We start from the raw sequence: 20,361 nt of genomic DNA, 5'->3' as shown, positions 1-20,361 counted from the left end.
GTGCAGTACAGTTAATATAACCTGTGTTAGTGTGGGTTTTCAGTGAATTTCTGTAATCACAAAGCTCCTCTGTATTTCTTGCAGTCCAGGAAAATTCTCAGCAACAAAATAGTGATTTAATTAAGATCCTACATCTGTAAGTGTAGTTTGTGTTTTATCATAGTGGCACATGTGAACAAGTATAACATTTCACTAGCTCCTTTTTTGCCGCTGTTGTACTATTCCTTAAATGCGATATACATTACATTTCACTCTCCTTTGGGATGTAATGTTTAATGAAAAATGACACAAAGACGAATTAACAACGCTACTGCTTTCACATCTTACTTCCCAAATCCACTGCCACGATGAATAAGTGGCGAAAATGTGCAGCCCTCATTCGATCGCTTTCCTTTCTTTAACAACAGGACGTAATTAAGGCCAATTTAACCAAGGCCAGACAGTCATCTGATAAGTTTGTATGAACTGCGGGTATAAAGGTCAGCGCTACTGAAGAAACAGTGTTAATCATATTTACCAGAACGCCTTTCCTTAGGCTACAATGCGTTTTCACAATTTCAAAAAATACAAATATTCCAATGTGGGCCTTATGAAGTACTTTGATAAACATCTATTCATTCAAAATGTATGTGCTGGATATCTAACATGTGCTGAATGCTTTTGATGTCCCCTTGTCAAATAACCATTGTCCTAGGTTATTCAAATATGAAGGTTTAAGAGAAAAGTCATGCATTTTAAGGGAAGCAAGACTTAGAATGAAATTGCAGTTGAATATTTCAAGATCTCCATAGAGATGAGAATTTGAAGAATGTCCATACAAACAGCTTGTTTGATCAAACCTTATTCAAAGAGCATGGATAAGGTCTTTAAAATATGGGTCGTTTGTGCTTTTACCACTGTTTTACCTTGTAAATATGGTCTGACATTAATATCAGGCATCTCAAAGTCTGAAATAGAAACTGATATTGACATCGAAATAGACTTGGGACATCAACAACAGTATAATGAAAAGTACATCATTAAGACAAACAGCACAGTGACCTTGAAGAGAACTTGGGAACACTTCTAAGCAGTGTGCCACACTGTTCCTGCTACAGGTGACAAAGGGGAAATGAGTGCCTGATACTACAGGAATAGCCTATAACTTATATTAATTGGAAATCTAACTGAATATCATAATTCTCTGCAACAAAATGAATAGCATTGCATATGCTACTGTGGGAGGAACATTTGTTTAACATGTTTAGGGTTTTTATTTTCCTCTAATGAATCCAATCAAATTCAATAAAAATAAACACAGATTCGTGTTAATTTAATCAATGTTGTTAAGTTAGAATTTGTATGAATCTATGTGGTATTTTAAATGTAAAATGAAAACAGGGTTTAAAGAGTACGTTTCCAGCATGGAAGGACATATGGACAATATAAGAAAAAGAATAAGCCTATAATATATTAACAAATCTAAATATTAAAATATTAGTAGTGAGAAGGCCATGTGACATTGTTCTAAGGATTAAAAAATACTGTGGTTAATCAGTTACCGCAATATTTGCCATTATTGTGTGTTGGAGGGCACGGAACAAATCAGCAAGCTTGAAACCTTTCTCAATTCAATTCGCTTACCTAAGTTGACAAAGCTCATAACCATATCAGCATCGTTTAGAAAGTTGGTGTCGTGAGATGTAGTGAGTGGAGGGCTTTGGCTCGTCAGAGGAGCCGCGCGGTAAGGTTGCGAAACACGAGAGTGTCCCTGCGGAGAGCCGTGGTACCCTTTACGCGAGTTTCCATGAGCCTTCGCGCTGAATCCTTTCCCTGTAACCTCTTGTGTTCTCAACCCTTCTTCCTCCTCAGTAGTCATGGCATTGTACAGGTCAAGCATGAACAGGGGTGCTGAAGATGCTTGTTTTCCTGGAGAAAAGGGCCTTGGACGATGTGGTAAACCCAAAATAGAGAGAATCTCTCTCTGAATCTCTCTCCGTTCATGGTTACGCAATCTCCTGTAAATAAAACTAGAATGCACATGGTTGTCGCCTAAACCACAATGAGCGCAGTATAGAAAACTCAAGCAGCTCCAGAAAAGTCCAAACGTTGCCCGGTTCAAAGAAATGAAAGCTCTCATCTTGCACAATTATGTTTTTGATGATGATGTTACACAAGTATACAGTTGTTACCAATGTATAAAGATGATCTCCATTTCAATGCAAATATCACAATTTCTAAATGTTTTTTTTTACATCCAGCATAACATAAAGGTTATTATGTCACAAAACTTTTAAGGAGAACGTCTGCCTGCAATGATGTTCTTGTAAGTCTCACATGAACGTATGCTGTGGAGCTGTCCCTTCTCTTCGGCAAAAATAAACACGTTTTTGTTGAAGTTCTTTCCAGTGCTCCGCTTAAATCCAAAGTCCCACTGTCACATGTTTCAAAATAGGCGCATCACATGTGGAATTGTTACTTTCTATCGCACCTACACAATAACATGCAGGTACGCCCATAAAAGTCGAAAAGGCCCAACGCTTTCATTGAATAGGAACATAAAAGCCCCTTTGAGTGGAAATCAGTAGACTATATACAGTAATAGCACCCGTTGCCACTAGTTGCCACCGCGCGTAAAGTTTTGGGGAAAATGTGTTGAAGCTTGTTGTCTATCCAATGAGTCCATCCCATCCAGGAACACGTTGTTGCATCCACCTCTAGCGGCCACAATAAAACTTAACCGACATGAAGATGAATGTGACAACTCAGATGTGCAAGGGGAGACACTTGAAATCTGAAACCTGTCTTAACAAGTCAAAGAATAACGACACGGCCATTTAATTACCCCTTCAGGGTTGGCCATATCAGTGCGTTTAAGGAGAGGACATTTGGACAAATGAGTAATTATAGTTTCCAAAATCAAATCTGTACATTCATTGAATCTAGAAGTATATCAATCAACGTATATTTTTGACCACCTACAATATTATGTCGATGGTCTTTTAGGACAGGCCCATCTATATTGAACAAAAATTTGATATGAATGCAACATGTAAAGTGTTGGTCTCATGTTTTGTGAGATGAAATACAAGATCTCAGAAATGTTCCATACACTTCTTTTTCTCAAATTTTGTGGCCAAGTTTGTTTACATCCTTGTTAGCGAGCATATCTCATTTGCCAAGATAATCCCTCTACCTGACAGGTGTGGCATATCAAAAAGCTGATTAAACAGCATGATCATTACACAGGTGCACCTTGTGCTGTGGAATATAAAAGGCCACTCTAAAATGTACAGTTTTGTCACATAACACAATGCCACAGATATCTCAAGTTTTGATGGAGCGTGCAACTGGCATGCTGACTGAAGGAATTTTCACCAGAGCTGTTGCTAGTGAATTTAATGTTAATTTCTCTGCCATAGAGAATTTGGCAGTACGTCCTACCGGCCTCACAACCACAGACCACGTGTAACCACGCCAGCCCAGGACCTCCACATCTGGCTTCTTCCCCGGCGGGATCGTCTGAGACCAGCCACCTGGACAACTGATGAAACTGAGGAGCATTTCTGTCAGTAATAAAGGCCTTTTTTGAGAGAAAAAACCCTATTCTGATTGGCTGGGCTTGCCTCCCCAGTGGGGGAGGTAATGTGTAATAAATAGAGTAGGGCCTAATTAATTTATTTCAATTGGCTTTTTTCCATCTATGAACTGAAATTGTCACATGTTGAGTTTATTGTTTTTGTTAATTATTATTTCCTTTTAGCTCCACAAAGTTGCAAATAATTTTTTTCTTAATGAGCAGACTGTAGGCTGGTGAGGTGTGACATGTGCGCGAGTTACCCTCACATGGGGCTGTATGGTCATCATCATTGGACATAGTTAAATAATGGGGTTAGTGCATACATTTTCTTTCGTACTGGTGCCCTGTGGGAATCAAACATAAGACCCTGGCATTGCAGCAACTACGCTCTATCAACTGAACCACACAAGCCCCAGGCATGTGTAAGCATATGTATGTATACAGGAACGTAATATGCTATTCATATGGCTGCTAAGATCTCTTGCCAGGTTTGCAATAGTGTATTGATTGGGTATATCATGATATACATATCCTAACATTAATTTACATCAAAGGCAACACGATTACTTTTCCAATTATGTTCAGACCTACAGTATGTATACACTATTAAAATGTTAACTTTTGAAGGGATTGATAGCAATAGTTACAGGTAAGAACAACCTGTAACCATGCAGTAGGCCTACCTCAGCTTTAATATTACTGATGTACTATCATAGTGTCCAAGCTATCAGTCATTGGTTGGCTCAGGTGCAGCTTAGCAGTGCTGTCAATATTATCCCCAAGACATATACAGTAGCAGCATAAATTGTCCTTCTCCACATTTTCTCCATCAAAGTCTTGGCCTCTATTGGTTGGTTTCGCTATAGCTAGGCTACTCAGGGTGATGTATTGGTTGACCTCGCTAACTATAGCTAGGCTACTCATGGTGATGTATTGGTTGACCTCGCTAACTATAGCTAGGCTACTCATGGTGATGTATTGGTTGACCTCGCCAACTATAGTTAGCTAGGTCAACCAATACATCATCATGACTAGCCTAGCTATAGTTAGCTAGGTCAACCAATACATCACCATGAGTAGCCTAGCTATAGTTACAATGCCTTACGAAAGTATTCGGCCCCCTTGAACTTTGCGACCTTTTGCCACATTTCAGGCTTCAAACATAAAGATATAAAACTGTATTTTTTTGTGAAGAATCAACAACAAGTGGGACAGAATCATGAAGTGGAATGACATTTATTGGATATTTCAAACTTTTTTAACAAATCAAAAACTGAAAAATTGGGCGTGCAAAATTATTCAGGCCCTTTACTTTCAGTGCAGCAAACTCTCTCCAGAAGTTCAGTGAGGATCTCTGAATGATCCAATGTTGACCTAAATGACTAATGATGATAAATACAATCCACCTGTGTGTAATCAAGTCTCCGTATAAATGCACCTGCACTGTGATAGTCTCAGAGGTCCGTTAAAAGCGCAGAGAGCATCATGAAGAACAAGGAACACGTCAGGCAGGTCCGAGATACTGTTGTGAAGAAGTTTAAAGCCGGATTTGGATACAAAAAGATTTCCCAAGCTTTAAACATTCCAAGGAGCACTGTGCAAGCGATAATATTGAAATGGAAGGAGTATCAGACCACTGCAAATCTACCAAGACCTGTCCGTCCCTCTAAACTTTTAGCTCATACAAGGAGAAGACTGATCAGAGATGCAGCCAAGAGGCCCATGATCACTCTGGATGAACTGCAGAGATCTACAGCTGAGGTGGGAGACTCTGTCCATAGGACAACAATCAGTCGTATATTGCACAAATCTGGCCTTTATGGAAGAGTGGCAAGAAGAAAGCCATTTCTTAAAGATATCCATAAAAAGTGTTGTTTAAAGACTGCCACAAACCACCTGGGAGACACACCAAACATGTGGAAGAAGGTGCTCTGGTCAGATGAAACCAAAATTGAACTTTTTGGCAACAATGCAAAACGTTATGTTTGGCGTAAAAGCAACACAGCTCATCACCCTGAACACACCATCCCCACTGTCAAACATGGTGGTGGCAGCATCATGGTTTGGGCCTGATTTTCTTCAGCAGGGACAGGGAAGATGGTTAAAATTGATGGGAAGATGGATGGAGCTAAATACAGGACCATTCTGGAAGAAAACCTGATGGAGTCTGCAAAAGACCTGAGACTGGGACGGAGATTTGTCTTCCAACAAGACAATGATCCAAAACATAAAGCAAAATCTACAATGGAATGGTTCAAAAATAAACATATCCAGGTGTTAGAATGGCCAAGTCAAAGTCCAGACCTGAATCCAATCGAGAATCTGTGGAAAGAACTGAAAACTGCTGTTCACAAATGCTCTCCATCCAACCTCACTGAGCTCGAGCTGTTTTGCAAGGAGGAATGGGAAAAAATGTCAGTTTCTCGATGTGCAAAACTGATAGAGACATACCCCAAGCGACTTACAGCTGTAATCGCAGCAAAAGGTGGCGCTACAAAGTATTAACTTAAGGGGGCTGAATAATTTTGCACGCCCAATTTTTAAGTTTTCGATTTGTTAAAAAAGTTTGAAATATCCAATAAATGTCGTTCCACTTCATGATTGTGTCCCACTTGTTGTTGATTCTTCACAAAAAAATACAGTTTTATATCTTTATGTTTGAAGCCTGAAATGTGGCAAAAGGTCGCAAAGTTCAAGGGGGCCGAATACTTTCTCAAGGCACTGTAGCTAGGTCAACCAATACATCATCATGACTAGCCTAGCTATAGTTAGCTAGGTCAACCAATACATCATCATGAGTAGCCTAACTATAGTGAAGTCAACCAATACATTATCATGAGTAGCCTAGCTATAGCTAGGCTGCTCATTAAGATCTATTGGCTGTTTGTTCTATGCCTTTGAAGCTGAGTTTCTTTTGAAAAGAGATAGAAATGGTAAATTATTATTATTATTAGCAATCTATAAAGTATTTAATTTTCATTCAATTGACTAAGCATCCCCAATGATTAAGTTATTTCACAGTTTAGTTGCAGAGTTGTAATCCCATTGCGCCATCTAGTGTAGGATGTGTACGTCACCTGTTATTGCAGACAGACAGCCATAGACAGACACACAGATACACACACACATGCGAGCACACACACAACTTCAGGCTGAGTCATCTGGCAACTGTGATGTGACAGTTGATCAAGATCGTACAAAGATGTAAAAGTGTGAGAGTGTTAGGACCATCATTTATCATCCCCAATTACCACCAGTGAGAATTCTGTACTTAAAAGGAAATTCCAACTGTGATTTTGAAACAGAAGGAAATTAATAATATAAGGTAAAAGTGGTGGAATTAATTTTTTTATTTGCATAACACACACAAAACACCAAAAAAATTCACGTCATAAAAAAGTTTTAATTAATGATACCAAAAGTCAATACAAAAGTCACCATTACACATACAAAATTAGACACAGCAAAAAAACGACCATGCTCTCACAGGTAAAGCCCATCAATACACAGTAAATTAGTTCAGTTTTATAAATAACCAAAAATACTTCAACTTGATAGGCTAAGGTAAGACAAGGTACGGTAAGGTAAGGTACTCAGGCACATAAATGTCATATATGCACGAACAGTAAAACATTTGCAACAGAGCAAACTTCAGATTAAGTCAAGATGTCAACATGTTTCATTTATCCCGCACTCTTTTGGCAGAAAGTAGCTAGGATTTCCCAGGTTTACATTTGTTATAGTAGGTAGGCCTATCCTCTACTCAAGTTTAAAAAAATACTTGTTAATGTATTTTTCATACAATACATAAACTAGTTTTTGTTAAAAAAAATGTTTTAAAAGGAATATAAACTGAAATAGCATCGCTGTAATGCACACAGGTTTTTAGATTATGGCTTGTATATGTTAATTCATCAAAATGTTTCATAAACATAGCAGCCTCCATTATAGAGATAGTAAGCTCACAGATTTGCCCTGAAACTATGTAATAATTATTTAGATGTTGTTTACAACAACTTTATTTGTCAAATTACAAATTATAATACATTACAGGGTCTTTAAACATTTCATTAAAAAATACAAACAAATTTGCTAAACAAATTGAGGGGTGACCATGAAAAAGAAATGGTGCAAAAACACAATTTTTTTGGGGGTGACCAATCAGAATGTATGGTACAAAAAACAAAAACGTTTTGGGGTGACCAATCAGAAAGTCTGGTGCAAAAAATGCATAATTTTGCGGTGACCCATCAAAAAGTATAGTGCAAAAACACCAACACCAGGGGGCAGTATATGGCAAGAAAATGTACCATCAGCATTGTCCAAGTGGAGTACCAACCCTTTATTCCTGTGTACTTCTGTGAGCAATGTAGAATTCTTTACATTGGATTTTTTGTATTGCTATTTGGCTCAGAATCTAACCAATGCCAACCAAAGCCATCCAAATGTAGGAGCAATTACTATCATTCTTTTAAAGGGATAGTGAAACATTTTTTCATGCTAGCTGTTCCTGTAGACTTCCAGTCATTGTGCTAATGCTAGATAGCAATGGCTCCAGAAACTACCTTCAAACTGCCTGCAGAGACAAATGGTATCCATGAGTTCATCTGACTCTGGGCAAGTACAAAAAGGAAAAAATGTTGTACTATCCCTTTAAAGCAAAATGGAGCCCATGACATAACAAGCAGAATGTGACAAGGACAGAATGAATATGTTTTTTCCCCCTCTAAAGCCGGTTTATACCTGCTACTAATATGGGTCCCGTGTCCTGATCTTGTCCACATTGTGATTGTTCCCAAATTTTCAGAAATGTAATCTCTTATCTGTCCACTGTGCATGCATTGTGACCAGATTTCCTGGCCCACCCCTGTATGCAAATTATTTCACAGTTATTCTTTCAAAATAATCTTTATTTGTTTTAAGACACATATTGATGACATAAGTCAATGGTGCCATCTGTCCAGATTCGTCTACACAGATATTTCCAAACCCAACGTGTGCCTGACTACCTAAGAAGCTGGTCAGGAAGATTCGATCACAATCAGATCACAGATCACAATCTTATAATTGTCTACACCTGTCTAAAAATGTGGGCACAGTCAAAATGTGGACAAGATCAGGTAAAGGACCAGGTTAGAACCAGGTATAAACTGGGCTTGATAAAGGTCATGAAAGGATGCACATGAGTATCTTTGCTATATACATGTTAAGAGGTACTTCCTGTTTCCGTGACTAATGGGAAACACTGTAAAATGTGATCTTCCTGAGATTGGAAAGATTTGCTGTTTTTCTTTGAGATGTATGCATCAACTCCAGACTGTTTGATTGCCTGTCTGCTGCCATGTTGGGTCAATAGTTTGGTCCTTTACTAAAAGGATCCCTGCTCCTCATCATGACACCGTAACACATGGATAGATGACACACCCCCGGCTGGCCCGGGACCCCAGGGTTACCTCTCTTCCCCTCCTCCCCGTTTAAGCCAGGGGGTCCTGGCTTCCCTGGATGGCCTGGTTTACTGTACCCCTGGGGACCCATTTGACCTAGGAAAGTAGACAATTACAAATTAGATGTTTCTCTTGTGGTTCCAAAACATGTCTTACTGGTTTGCCAAGAATTCCTAATCCTGTTATTTGATCACTTTTGATTGAAAAAGGGTAGCTAAGGTCCCAGAAGTCTTACAATGTGTTTATCTGCAGAAGAGGGGAAAAGGGTCATAATAGATTTGAAATGAATCCCAGAAAGTACTCTCCAACAGCTTGGACTGAGGACATGATTGGACACTATGCAGTGACTCAGATGCATAAATCTTAAGAACATTCTCCTGATTCCATTTCTATCTTAACTAAATAACTGAATATACATAACTACACTGAGTGAACAAAACATACAGAACACCTTCCTAATATTGAGTTGCACCCTTCCTTTTTCCCTCAGAACTGCCTACATTTTTTGACACAAACCGGTGCACCTGGCACCTACTACCATACCCCGTTCGTTCAAAGGCACTTACATCTTTTGTTTTGCCCATTCCATTTCTCAATTGTCTCAAGGCTTAAAAATACTTCTTTAACCTGTCTCCTTGTCTTCATCTACACTGATTGAAGTGGATTTAACAGGTGACACCAATAAGGGATCTTAGTCTATGTCATGGAAAGAGTAGGTGGTCATAATGTTTTGTATACTCAGTGTATATTGTATTTATCTGGTTGGATGTACAGTAGCGTACCATACATAGTAAACATGTATTATATTCCTATTATTACCTGGAGGCCCTGGTGTTCCCGGATCTCCAATCTCTGTTCTTCCTTGACTGCCCTTCTCACCCTTTAATCCAGGATCTCCTGGAAACACAAATAGAATGCAATGTGTTCCAGACAATACAAATAGAATGCAATGTGTTCCAGACAGTACAAATATAATGCAATGTGTCCGAGACAGTACAAATAGAATGCAATGTGTTCCAGACAGTACAAATAGAATGCAATGTGTTCCAGACAGTACAAATAGAATGCAATGTGTTCCAGACAGTACAAATAGAATGCAATGTGTTCCAGACAATACAAATAAAATGCAATGTGTTCCAGACAGTACGAATAGAATGCAATGTGTTCCAGATAGAACAAATAGAATGCAATGTGTTCCAGATAGAACAAATAGAATGCAGTGTGTTCCGGACAGTACAAATAGAATGCAATGTGTTCCGGACAATACAAATAGAATGCAATGTGTTCCAGACAGTACAAATAGAATACAATGTGTTCCAGACAGTACAAATAGAATACAATGTGTTCCAGACAATACAAATAGAATGCAATGTGTTCCAGACAGTACAAATATAATGCAATGTGTTCCAGATAGAACAAATAGAATGCAATGTGTTCCAGACAATACAAATAGAATGCAATGTGTTCCAGACAGTACAAATAGAATGCAATGTGTCCCAGACAGTACAAATAGAATGCAATGTGTTCCAGACAGTACAAATAGACTGCAATGTGTTTCAGACAATACAAATAGAATGCAATGTGTTCCAGACAGTACAAACAGAATGCAATGTGTTCCGGACAGTACAAATAGAATGCAATGTGTTCCAGACAAATAGAATGCAATGTGATAGAACAAATAGAATGCAATGTGTTCCAGATAGAACAAATAGACAAAGATAGAACAAATAGCAATGTGTTCCAGACAGTACAAATAGAATACAATGTGTTCCAGACAGTACAAATAGAATACAATGTGTTCCAGACAATACAAATAGAATGCAATGTGTTCCAGACAGTACAAATAGAATGCAATGTGTTCCAGATAGAACAAATAGACTGCAATGTGTTCCAGATAGAACAAATAGAATGCAGTGTGTTCCGGACAGTACAAATAGAATGCAATGTGTTCCGGACAATACAAATAGAATGCAATGTGTTCCAGACAGTACAAATAGAATACAATGTGTTCCAGACAGTACAAGTAGAATGCAATGTGTTCCAGACAGTACAAATAGAATGCAATGTGTTCCAGATAGAACAAATAGAATGCAATGTGTTCCGGACAGTACAAATAGAATGCAATGTGTCCCATACAGTACAAATAGAATACAATGTGTTCCAGACAGTACAAATAGAATGCAATGTGTTCCAGACAGTATAAATATAATTAAATGTGTTCCAGATAGAACACATAGAATGCAATGTGTTCCAGGCAGCACAAATAGAATGCAATGTGTTCCAGACAATACAAATAGAATGCAATGTGTTCCAGACAGTACAAATAGAATGCAATGTGTTCCAGATAGAACAAATAGACTGCAATGTGTTCCAGATAGAACAAATAGAATGCAGTGTGTTCCGGACAGTACAAATAGAATGCAATGTGTTCCGGACAATACAAATAGAATGCAATGTGTTCCAGACAGTACAAATAGAATACAATGTGTTCCAGACAGTACAAATATAATTAAATGTGTTCCAGATAGAACACATAGAATGCAATGTGTTCCAGGCAGCACAAATAGAATGCAATGTGTTCCAGACAATACAAATAGAATGCAATGTGTTCCAGACAGTACAAATAGAATGCAATGTGTTCCAGATAGAACAAATAGACTGCAATGTGTTCCAGATAGAACAAATAGAATGCAGTGTGTTCCGGACAGTACAAATAGAATGCAATGTGTTCCGGACAATACAAATAGAATGCAATGTGTTCCAGACAGTACAAATAGAATACAATGTGTTCCAGACAGTACAAATAGAATGCAATGTGTTCCAGATAGAACGCATAGAATGCAATGTGTTCCAGGCAGTACAAATAGAATGCAATGTGTTCCAGACAATACACATAGAATGCAATGTGTTCCAGATAGAACACATAGAATGTAATGTGTTCCAGGCAGTACAAATAGAATGCAATGTGTTCCAGACAATACAAATAGAATGCAATGTGTTCCAGATAGAACAAATAGACTGCAATGTGTTCCAGATAGAACACATAGAATGCAATGTGTTCCAGGCAGTACAAATGGAATGCAATGTGTTCCAGGCAGTACAAATGGAATGCAATGTGTTCCAGGCAGTACAAATGGAATGCAATGTGTTCCAGACAGTACAAACACATTTTGAAATCTTATTTGAATAAAGGAAAAAGCTAGGCCTATGTTTATATTCTACTCTACTGTTTACCTGTACATGCTGCACAGATGAATTGAGTCCTCTGTAAGCCTATGTATTACCTTTCAAGCCAAGCATCCCAGGATGCCCAGGTCGACCTGGATGGCCTGGCTGTCCACTGGAACCAGGGTTCCCAGGAAAGCCTGGAGATCCTTGGGGCCCAACTGGGCCTGGTACCCCCGGAGTCCCATCCCTGGTCTGACAGTGGTCACAGTTACTCAGCTGCTGGTTACTGAGGAGTAGTGAAGGCATCTCCACTGGGATGAAAACACAATGGAGAGGGCTCAGATATAGGTGTACTACACAGAGCACAGCAATGATCAAACATAATCAATACTCACATCTAAGTACCTCTCTGCATATTTCCTGAATTATTTGCTTGGACATCTCCCTTCCCTGTGGAAATGTGACATGATTGATGGCATCATGCAAAATGTACGAGTCAATTAATACAAATGGCATAGACATTGATGGAACAGTGAACGATTGTTGTTGAAAAGTGACATGTTGGGTAGTTGTTGATGACCAAGGATGGTCAGTGTACTGGTGATTGTACTGGTGAGGTACATACAGGTCTCCCCTCTAGTCCAGGTGGCCCAAGAGGGCCAACGTCCCCGCTTTGTCCTCGAGGCCCAGGCGGGCCTGTCTGCCCAGATAGTCCTGGCTGGCCTTGGTGACCTCCCAGTCCCCTCTGACCGGGGTCTCCTGTTGTCCCTTTCTGGCTTCCACAAGAGCATAGTATAAGTACACACACACTGCTCTAGATGGGGATGTATGCTTGGCTATTAGGGCTGCAGCTACTTACAGTAGTCAATGACAAACTTACCTCTCCTTTTTGTCCCGATGAGCCATTAGAGCCCTGTCAATCAAAGTCATAATGGCTGATTATTAGTAATGTTCATTAATTATAATGTAATTGGAATTGAATGAGATGGAAATACAACTAACTTCCATATCCTCTAGATGTGGATAAAGGGAAAACATGCTGTTTAAATTGATATTGCCAATGGAAAAGTGAATGTCAGAAGTAAATTTGAGAGTTGTTCTGACACTTCCAAATTCACAATCCAATTTCTGTACATGAATGTATTAGATCAGTGCTAGTCTATGATATGAAATAAATACATTGTGACAAGAGGAAAATATTCCCATTTACAAATGATTTAGGCTATTGAAGAACCACTATAATGTGGTGAGAAAAGTTTCCCAATAGAACAAGTCTACTGCAGCACTTGCAAGCAGTAAATATTATGTAACTGGGCTTCCGAGGTTACTGGACAATCAACTGTCCAATTGGACAAAATGCTCTTGTATAGCCATTACAGAATTCATTCATTGATGTAAAAAAAATAGATGTAATCATAGGAAGGGGAACTTACATGATTCCCTGGAATTCCTATATCTCCTTTTTCACCTCTCAATCCCTGTAGAGAAAATTAAACTAGCAATTATGGTTTTTGTTTTTAGTCATTCTGTTTGTGATTAAATGTAAGGTCATCCGTAATCAAATTAGTGTCCTTCAGAGCAGAGTTAAAATTGACTGAGATTTTACAAGAAGGTTGTTGCTACGTCCATGACAGTCAGTTTAATGATATTTCCATCCAGAGACTCAGTACAAGTGACTTCTTAACCGTAGTCCTGTGGTGACATTGTCATTTGACTCGATACGCTTCCTAGTTTCCCCCCCAAAGATCATAGCTGTCCCTGTTTTCCATGACTTTTGAATTAAGCGGTTGTTCAACATGATTCCACTCTGGCTAAATGAAAGCAACCACATTTGGAAGGAGGTAGTGAGCCAAGCATCCAACTATACTTGAAGCAGTCTTTTGTACATGGAAAATGTAGCAACCTGTATATACAGTACCAGTCCAAGGTTTGGACACACCTACTCATTCAAGGGTTTTTCTTTATTTTTTACTATTTTCTACATTGTAGAATAATACTGAAGACATCAAAACTCTAAAATAACACATGTGGAATCATGTAGTAACCAAACAAGTGTTAAACAAATCAAAATATATTTTGAATTTGAGACTCTTCAAAGTAACCACCCTTTGCCTCGATGACAGCTTTGCACACTTTTGGCATACAATGTTGAAAATAGTAAAAAATAAAGAAAAACTCTTTAATGGGTAGGTTTGTCCAAACTTTTGACTGGTACTGTATGTTTCCCAAAGCAACCTCCGGTCCATACGTCAAAGGAAGGTTTCAATATGTTCATCAGTTACAGTATATTACATTTCATTTTGTTGCTGTTTACCATCATTTACTCTCTTGGACTGAACAGCATGGAAAAATATAACTCAACTCTATGCTTTACATGTATGGAATTCCATCTGAAATCCTCTGAGAGGACAGACACTCCATACAAAGAATCAAGGGCAGCTAATGGATTTGAATTATCAGGAGTTATTAAATGTCGCAAATACCTCCCCTCCTCGTTCACCTGGATCTCCCCTTTGTCCCTGGTGAGATAGAAATGACACAACAATCACGTGTTATGATATTGTTCTAATATTGTTACAATAGGAGAATACAGAGTTACAGCTACAAATGTTCAAACTTCAGCTGCATCAAGTCCATGGAACATGATATGGATATCAAGTCCATGGAACATGCTATGGATATCAAGTCCATGGAACATGCTATGGATATCAAGTCCATGGAACATGCTATGGATATCAAGTCCATGGAACATGCTATGGATATCAAGTCCATGGAACATGCTATGGATATGCCAGAGGGCAGTGTGTTAAACATTCTACAAGCCTCTTGTAGTGTTTCCCTGTTTTTTGAAAATATATTTTGTTGTAAGATTGCAAGTTGTCCTGAAGTGGTAGAAATTAAACGAAAGGCAAACTAAAAAGTGCTGTTTATGATACGGTAAGCTAGATATAATTGTCTCTAGGGTGGAGCATCAAATAATGACTGTTAAACAGTTCCTGTAAAAAAATACTGTTATTGATCAATGATGTATTTTATTGCATTTGATTAACCCTCACCTGTAAATTGCAGTCCTTGGGGAAATGTATTTATTTCATCATATGAAAGGCTTATTGGAAGCTGTGGTATAAATTATTATTCTTTATTGAAGTTAATGGAGGTAAATCTGGAAACACAGCTCACTATAAAGTAGCTTTCTGGCTCCTAATTCTTCATCAAAATGCAACGTCAGTGTTTTTCCTCGCTCATTAAATAAACAATTTGATCGGGATGGCAACACTGAAAACATTTGCAGAAAACATTCTTAATGCTTAATCCCAGCTCAATCGTACACTAAGCCTCAGAAAAATAAATAATTATACCAATTTCAAAAGAACCTATTTGAGCAGAACATTTAGTGAAAATGAGTATAATTGCTAATTCCAATAATTCCAATAATTGCTAAATAGGTTAATCCCTATTGAACAGTATAGACATAGTATTTTCACAGCAGTTAAGAGTGATTTTGTAGGAGACTGTCCTCTCCCTAATAACTACCTTAGGTCCTGTCAGGCCTGGCATTCCTGGGTGTCCTGGCTGACCTGCTCCACCATGGTCACCTGACTTGCCCTGGAATAACATTCATTCAATCAGCATTATACTGTACATGTCCATTTGAGTCATTTAGCAGACACTTATTACAGCGACTTACAGTCTTAACATAGCTGGGTGAGACAACCACATATCTGTACATAGTAAGAACCCACAGTAAGGACACTTTCTCTTTTAGACGTTCTGTAGCTTACGTCGTAAGGGTTCATCAATGACTCACACAACCTTCTTAAAACAGATCTAAATGACGTAATCAGCTTTACATTCATAATAGACAATATCAACCGATATAAAACTTTAAATGTTGACCTCCTGTCCTGGAACCCCTGGTTGACCTGGAAGTCCACTTTCACCTTTGCTGCCCTTTATTTGAGAAGAAAATATTGGTTGAAGGAGGTACTTCATAAAATACAATTCAGAAATACAATTCTGCTTTGAAATCATGAAATACTGCTGTGAAAAAAAGGCATTGTTGAAAGGCATTGTTTCCACATTGGAAGAGACCACATTCAAGGTAAGTGCTGCGTATGTCGGCTCAATCAGAAATTCCATTTAAATGTCAAGCGTGCTATTACATTATCTAGTGCTGATCGGATTTAAACCTAGCCCTAGTTTGTGTTTTTTCTTTTTCTAAACAAATATCCTCTCCCTAATAAATGCTGTTTGAAACTAGCACATTAATATGAAAACCCTGGTCATGTCTATAAACTACTATTTCACTCCTGTGCCATTAACCAATACACATTGGCTCTTGTTAAACAGATATCAGTTAATGAAAAGTGATTGGGAGACAGAGAGTCGAGACCAGAGAACCAGAGTACCAGACCGCTTTTGATTTCCATCCCAAAATTCCACTGTCGAAGGCAATAGTAGTCAACTTATATCACCATTTCATTTGGCGTCTCCAGTATAACAATGGCACTGCTCTGAACAACATACTCGCTAGAAATTATATCACTGCAGAAAATGTTAACCCAAGCACTATATGCATCTACAATAATGCAAAGTTTTGTTGCATGTCTCGGTAGGCCTATACAGTGGCACTCTAACATGACTAGAGGAACGGATTTCACACACCAATAGACAAGGGCTGATATGCACAGCGCAACTATAAACCCTTTTAAGGACAGATGAGGTAATGTAGCCGGCAATATTTTGAATTTCATAACACTGCTCAATGTCATTAAGGGTTTTAAAGTTGCAGCACTGCCTCTAGTGGTGGTGTTGCAGCGCTGCCTCTAGTGGTGGTGTTGCAGCACTGCCTCTAGTGGTGGTGTTGCAGCGCTGCCTCTAGCGGTGGTGTTGCAGCGCTGCCTCTAGTGGTGGTGTTGCAGTGCTGCCACTGGGGTGGTGTTGCAGCACTGCCTCTAGTGGTGGTGTTGCAGCACTGCCTCTAGTGGTGGTGTTGCAGCGCTGCCTCTAGTGGTGGTGTTGCAGCACTGCCTCTAGTGGTGGTGTTGCAGCACTGCCTCTAGTGGTGGTGTTGCAGCGCTGCCTCTAGTGGTGGTGTTGCAGCACTGCCTCTAGTGGTGGTGTTGCAGCGCTGCCTCTAGTGGTGGTGTTGCAGCACTGCCTCTAGTGGTGGTGTTGCAGCACTGCCTCTAGTGGTGGTGTTGCAGCGCTGCCTCTAGTGGTGGTGTTGCAGCGCTGCCTCTAGTGGTGGTGTTGCAGCACTGCCTCTAGTGGTGGTGTTGCAGGAGATAGGAGTAATTGAGATCTTCAACAGGACACTGTACCAGTACCAGTAAATGGCCAGAACACTGAAATTCGTCCAACACATTACAGATGTAGGGTCTTAATTTGTACCAGTTTGCTGCAGCAGGGAAATACTTATTAAACCAATTATAATTCATGGACATTATTGTATGAGGTGATGGATTTTTTGTTAGATCAAGTCTGAAATGTATAGGTGGAAATGACAAACTTTAGAAGCCTTTTTAAAACTCAAATACACTCAAAGTTAGCATTTCCTGCTGTGCAGGAACATTCTCAGCAACAAAACAGTGATCAAATTAAGATCCTACATTTGTACCTGTATTGGTTCACATCATTTCAATGCTAATATGGTGTATTAAGGTATGTGTTCGAGCAATCTTTACTAATACTATTGACTATATTTACACAAGTTATTGAGATGTTCTCAGCCCCCCATGAAAAGTGCATTTTACTACTTCTGCAAATAGTATTCACATGGACATTGGGCAAAAGAAAATCGACATAATCCATGATTGACATAATCCCATTGACAAGATGTTACATTTCTGGAAGAGAACAGAAACCACTAGTACCTTAGGTCCAGGTTGTCCTGATGATCCAGATTCACCAGGCAATCCATTGTCCCCCTAAATAAGAAAAACAAGAAAACAACATCAGTTTCAATGTTCCCGGTATCTCTGCACATCTGTATTTGTATTTATTATGGATCATTGAGTATGTGTGAAAATGACTTAGAACTTTCCTCCATGCATATGTAAAATATACTACTGTAAGTGTGACTGAATACATTTGGACAAATTGAAACTGGATCTATTGGTGGCAGCCAACTTACAGATAGTCCAATGGAACCTTTGGCTCCCTTCGGTCCTGGTAAACCATCTTCACCCTGTAATTATAGAATCATATAATTAATAACACTGGTAGTCACTTTTCTATACAGTGGTTGTTCAATTTGGAAATATTTTTAGCTAAGAAATACAAGTTTAACAACTTCCCTGATTATTTGCATGTGTGCTCTTTCTCTCTGTCACTTATGACGTCTTTATTAAAGATTATTTATGTATTTCAATATCAAAACTTGAACCATAGTTTATAAAAGTCTAATGTTATGGGGATAGGGTACTGGGTCTCAGAGGACTTTTGAAATTGTACTTATTTGTGGGCAAGACTGAAGTCTTCAATTTTTGTAATCCCAAAATCATTTGTGGATTTTCCAAAATCCATCACCTGCACTTATATTTTTGTCATTTAGCAGATGCTAAAATCTTATCCAGAGCGACTTACAAGAGCAATTAGAGTTCAGTGCCTTGCTCAAGGGCACATAGGCAGATTTTTCACCTAGTCGACTCGGGATTCAAACCAGCATTTTTGGGGGGTTACTGGCCCAACACTTTAACGAATGCCAAATAAAGTACAATAACATTATAGCCTTTCTTGCACAAAAGTTTGCTATAAAAAATTGTCGGGAAGGAGATTGTGACTTTGAATCAATATTTAATGAAAATGTAATAGACAGTATGGGTACGTCCTGATATAAGGGCAGAGACGTTTATGAGAATAACAGGAGCTCACCTTAGTTCCACTCTGGCCCTCATTTCCAGGCTCGCCAGGCATACCCTGGAAACAAAAGAGTATGTAGCTTACTCTATATGACAGAACACGATCACAATACCCCGTGTGTTATGCATTACAATTGTTTTCAATATATTGATGAAAGACAGACAGGTAAGTGCCCTCCCCATCTAACACAGCTAACATACTGTATATGGTTCACGGATAGTTTTCTTTTCTTTCTTCTGAGAGGTCTGGATTATTCACAGATCAAATGTCTTTCCCCTGAGCTTCGCTGGCTGTATCAGACAGTGGGTTTAATAGCTTTCACAGGATGTTGTAAAAACAAACACAAATACCGCCCTAATGAAGAGAACAGTAGTACTAGATAGCATTGGGTAACACTATGAATGGACAGGTCGAATGCGGCTTGAAACCTCATTGCATTTATAATTCATCAGAGAGATTGTTGTACCAATCTATATAACATACAATGTGTGTGTTAACCCTTGGCAATCTCTTCATAACATGTTCATTGATTTTATATGAATAACTAGTTGACCCCTAACAAGGATAGACCTAGTAGTACAAATAAGTTTGTTGTCCAACTAAAGTAATGGTGTTTTCTAATGCAAGAAATAGACCTCTGAACCTTTCACCTATTACTACCTGTCAGGGCAAGGAGATTGAGGTTGTAACCTCATATAAATATCTTGGAATTTTAACTGATGATGCCTGTCTTTTAAATTGCATATTCAACAATTTACAAAAAAATTGAAGCTGAAATTGGGATTTTATTTTAGGAATAAGGCCTGTTTTTCTTTTGAAGCCAGAAGGAGGCTAGTAATCAGCTACATTTATGCTTTTACTAGACTATGGGGATATTTTATATATGCATGCTTTCGCTCAGTGTTTGAGATCAATTGACACTCTTTACCATGGCACTTTGAGATTTATTTTAAACTGCAAAACCCTTACGTACCACTGCACTTTGTATACCAGGGTTGGCTGGCCTTCTCTAGTCACTCGTAGGCTCAGTCACTGGTATACTTTTATTTACAAAGCCATTTTGGGTTTACTACCTTTTTATTTGTGCATTTTATTGTTCAGAAATGTGGTGGGTACTCTCTTCGTTCGCTGGACTTTATCCTGCTAACTGTTCCAAATGTCCGAACTGAATTTGGTAAAAGGGCTTTTATGTACTCTGCACCATCGTCTTGGAACACCTTACAAAATACTTTTAAACTGGAAGAACTTGTCCCGATTGGTGTTTTTAAATCACCGATGAAGGATTTTGAGGCTGATTCCCTGACCTGTCAATGTTTTTAATTTGCT

The 20,361-nt window shown here is 38.8% G+C and overlaps 2 protein-coding genes across 4 annotated transcripts in view; both read right to left on the bottom strand.

Moving 5' to 3' along the window:
* Positions 1 to 2,672, bottom strand: part of LOC115144395 (bone morphogenetic protein 5-like) — a 36,425-nt gene extending 33,753 nt beyond the window's left edge. The window contains exon 1 of the mRNA XM_029685419.2: positions 1,624 to 2,672. Within this exon, the coding sequence (XP_029541279.1) occupies positions 1,624 to 2,119 (496 nt within the window). The 5' untranslated portion in view covers positions 2,120 to 2,672. The remainder of the gene's footprint in view (positions 1 to 1,623) is intronic.
* A 4,219-nt stretch (positions 2,673 to 6,891) lies between these two features.
* col21a1 (collagen, type XXI, alpha 1) overlaps positions 6,892 to 20,361 on the bottom strand; it is a 47,853-nt gene continuing 34,383 nt past the window's right edge. For 2 of the 3 annotated variants that reach the window (XM_029685416.2, XM_065002638.1), the window contains exons 17-29: positions 19,048 to 19,092; positions 18,308 to 18,361; positions 18,048 to 18,101; positions 16,069 to 16,122; positions 15,706 to 15,777; positions 14,655 to 14,690; positions 13,605 to 13,649; positions 13,052 to 13,084; positions 12,797 to 12,943; positions 12,567 to 12,621; positions 12,288 to 12,482; positions 9,823 to 9,900; positions 6,892 to 9,099 (exon numbers count right to left, since the gene is read on the bottom strand). In XM_029685416.2, coding sequence (XP_029541276.1) covers positions 8,909 to 9,099; positions 9,823 to 9,900; positions 12,288 to 12,482; positions 12,567 to 12,621; positions 12,797 to 12,943; positions 13,052 to 13,084; positions 13,605 to 13,649; positions 14,655 to 14,690; positions 15,706 to 15,777; positions 16,069 to 16,122; positions 18,048 to 18,101; positions 18,308 to 18,361; positions 19,048 to 19,092 — 1,059 coding nt within the window. In that variant the 3' untranslated portion in view covers positions 6,892 to 8,908. Of the gene's footprint in view, positions 9,100 to 9,822; positions 9,901 to 12,287; positions 12,483 to 12,566; positions 12,622 to 12,796; positions 12,948 to 13,051; positions 13,085 to 13,604; positions 13,650 to 14,654; positions 14,691 to 15,705; positions 15,778 to 16,068; positions 16,123 to 18,047; positions 18,102 to 18,307; positions 18,362 to 19,047; positions 19,093 to 20,361 lie in introns of those variants that run through there. The other variant, XM_065002639.1, reaches the window with a different exon arrangement.

This window comes from Oncorhynchus nerka, linkage group LG16 (assembly GCF_034236695.1).
Source record: "Oncorhynchus nerka isolate Pitt River linkage group LG16, Oner_Uvic_2.0, whole genome shotgun sequence".
Classification (NCBI taxonomy): domain Eukaryota; kingdom Metazoa; phylum Chordata; class Actinopteri; order Salmoniformes; family Salmonidae; genus Oncorhynchus; species Oncorhynchus nerka.
The sequence above is the reverse complement of the archived record's forward strand: the minus strand, read 5'-3'. Positions and strand labels throughout refer to the sequence as shown.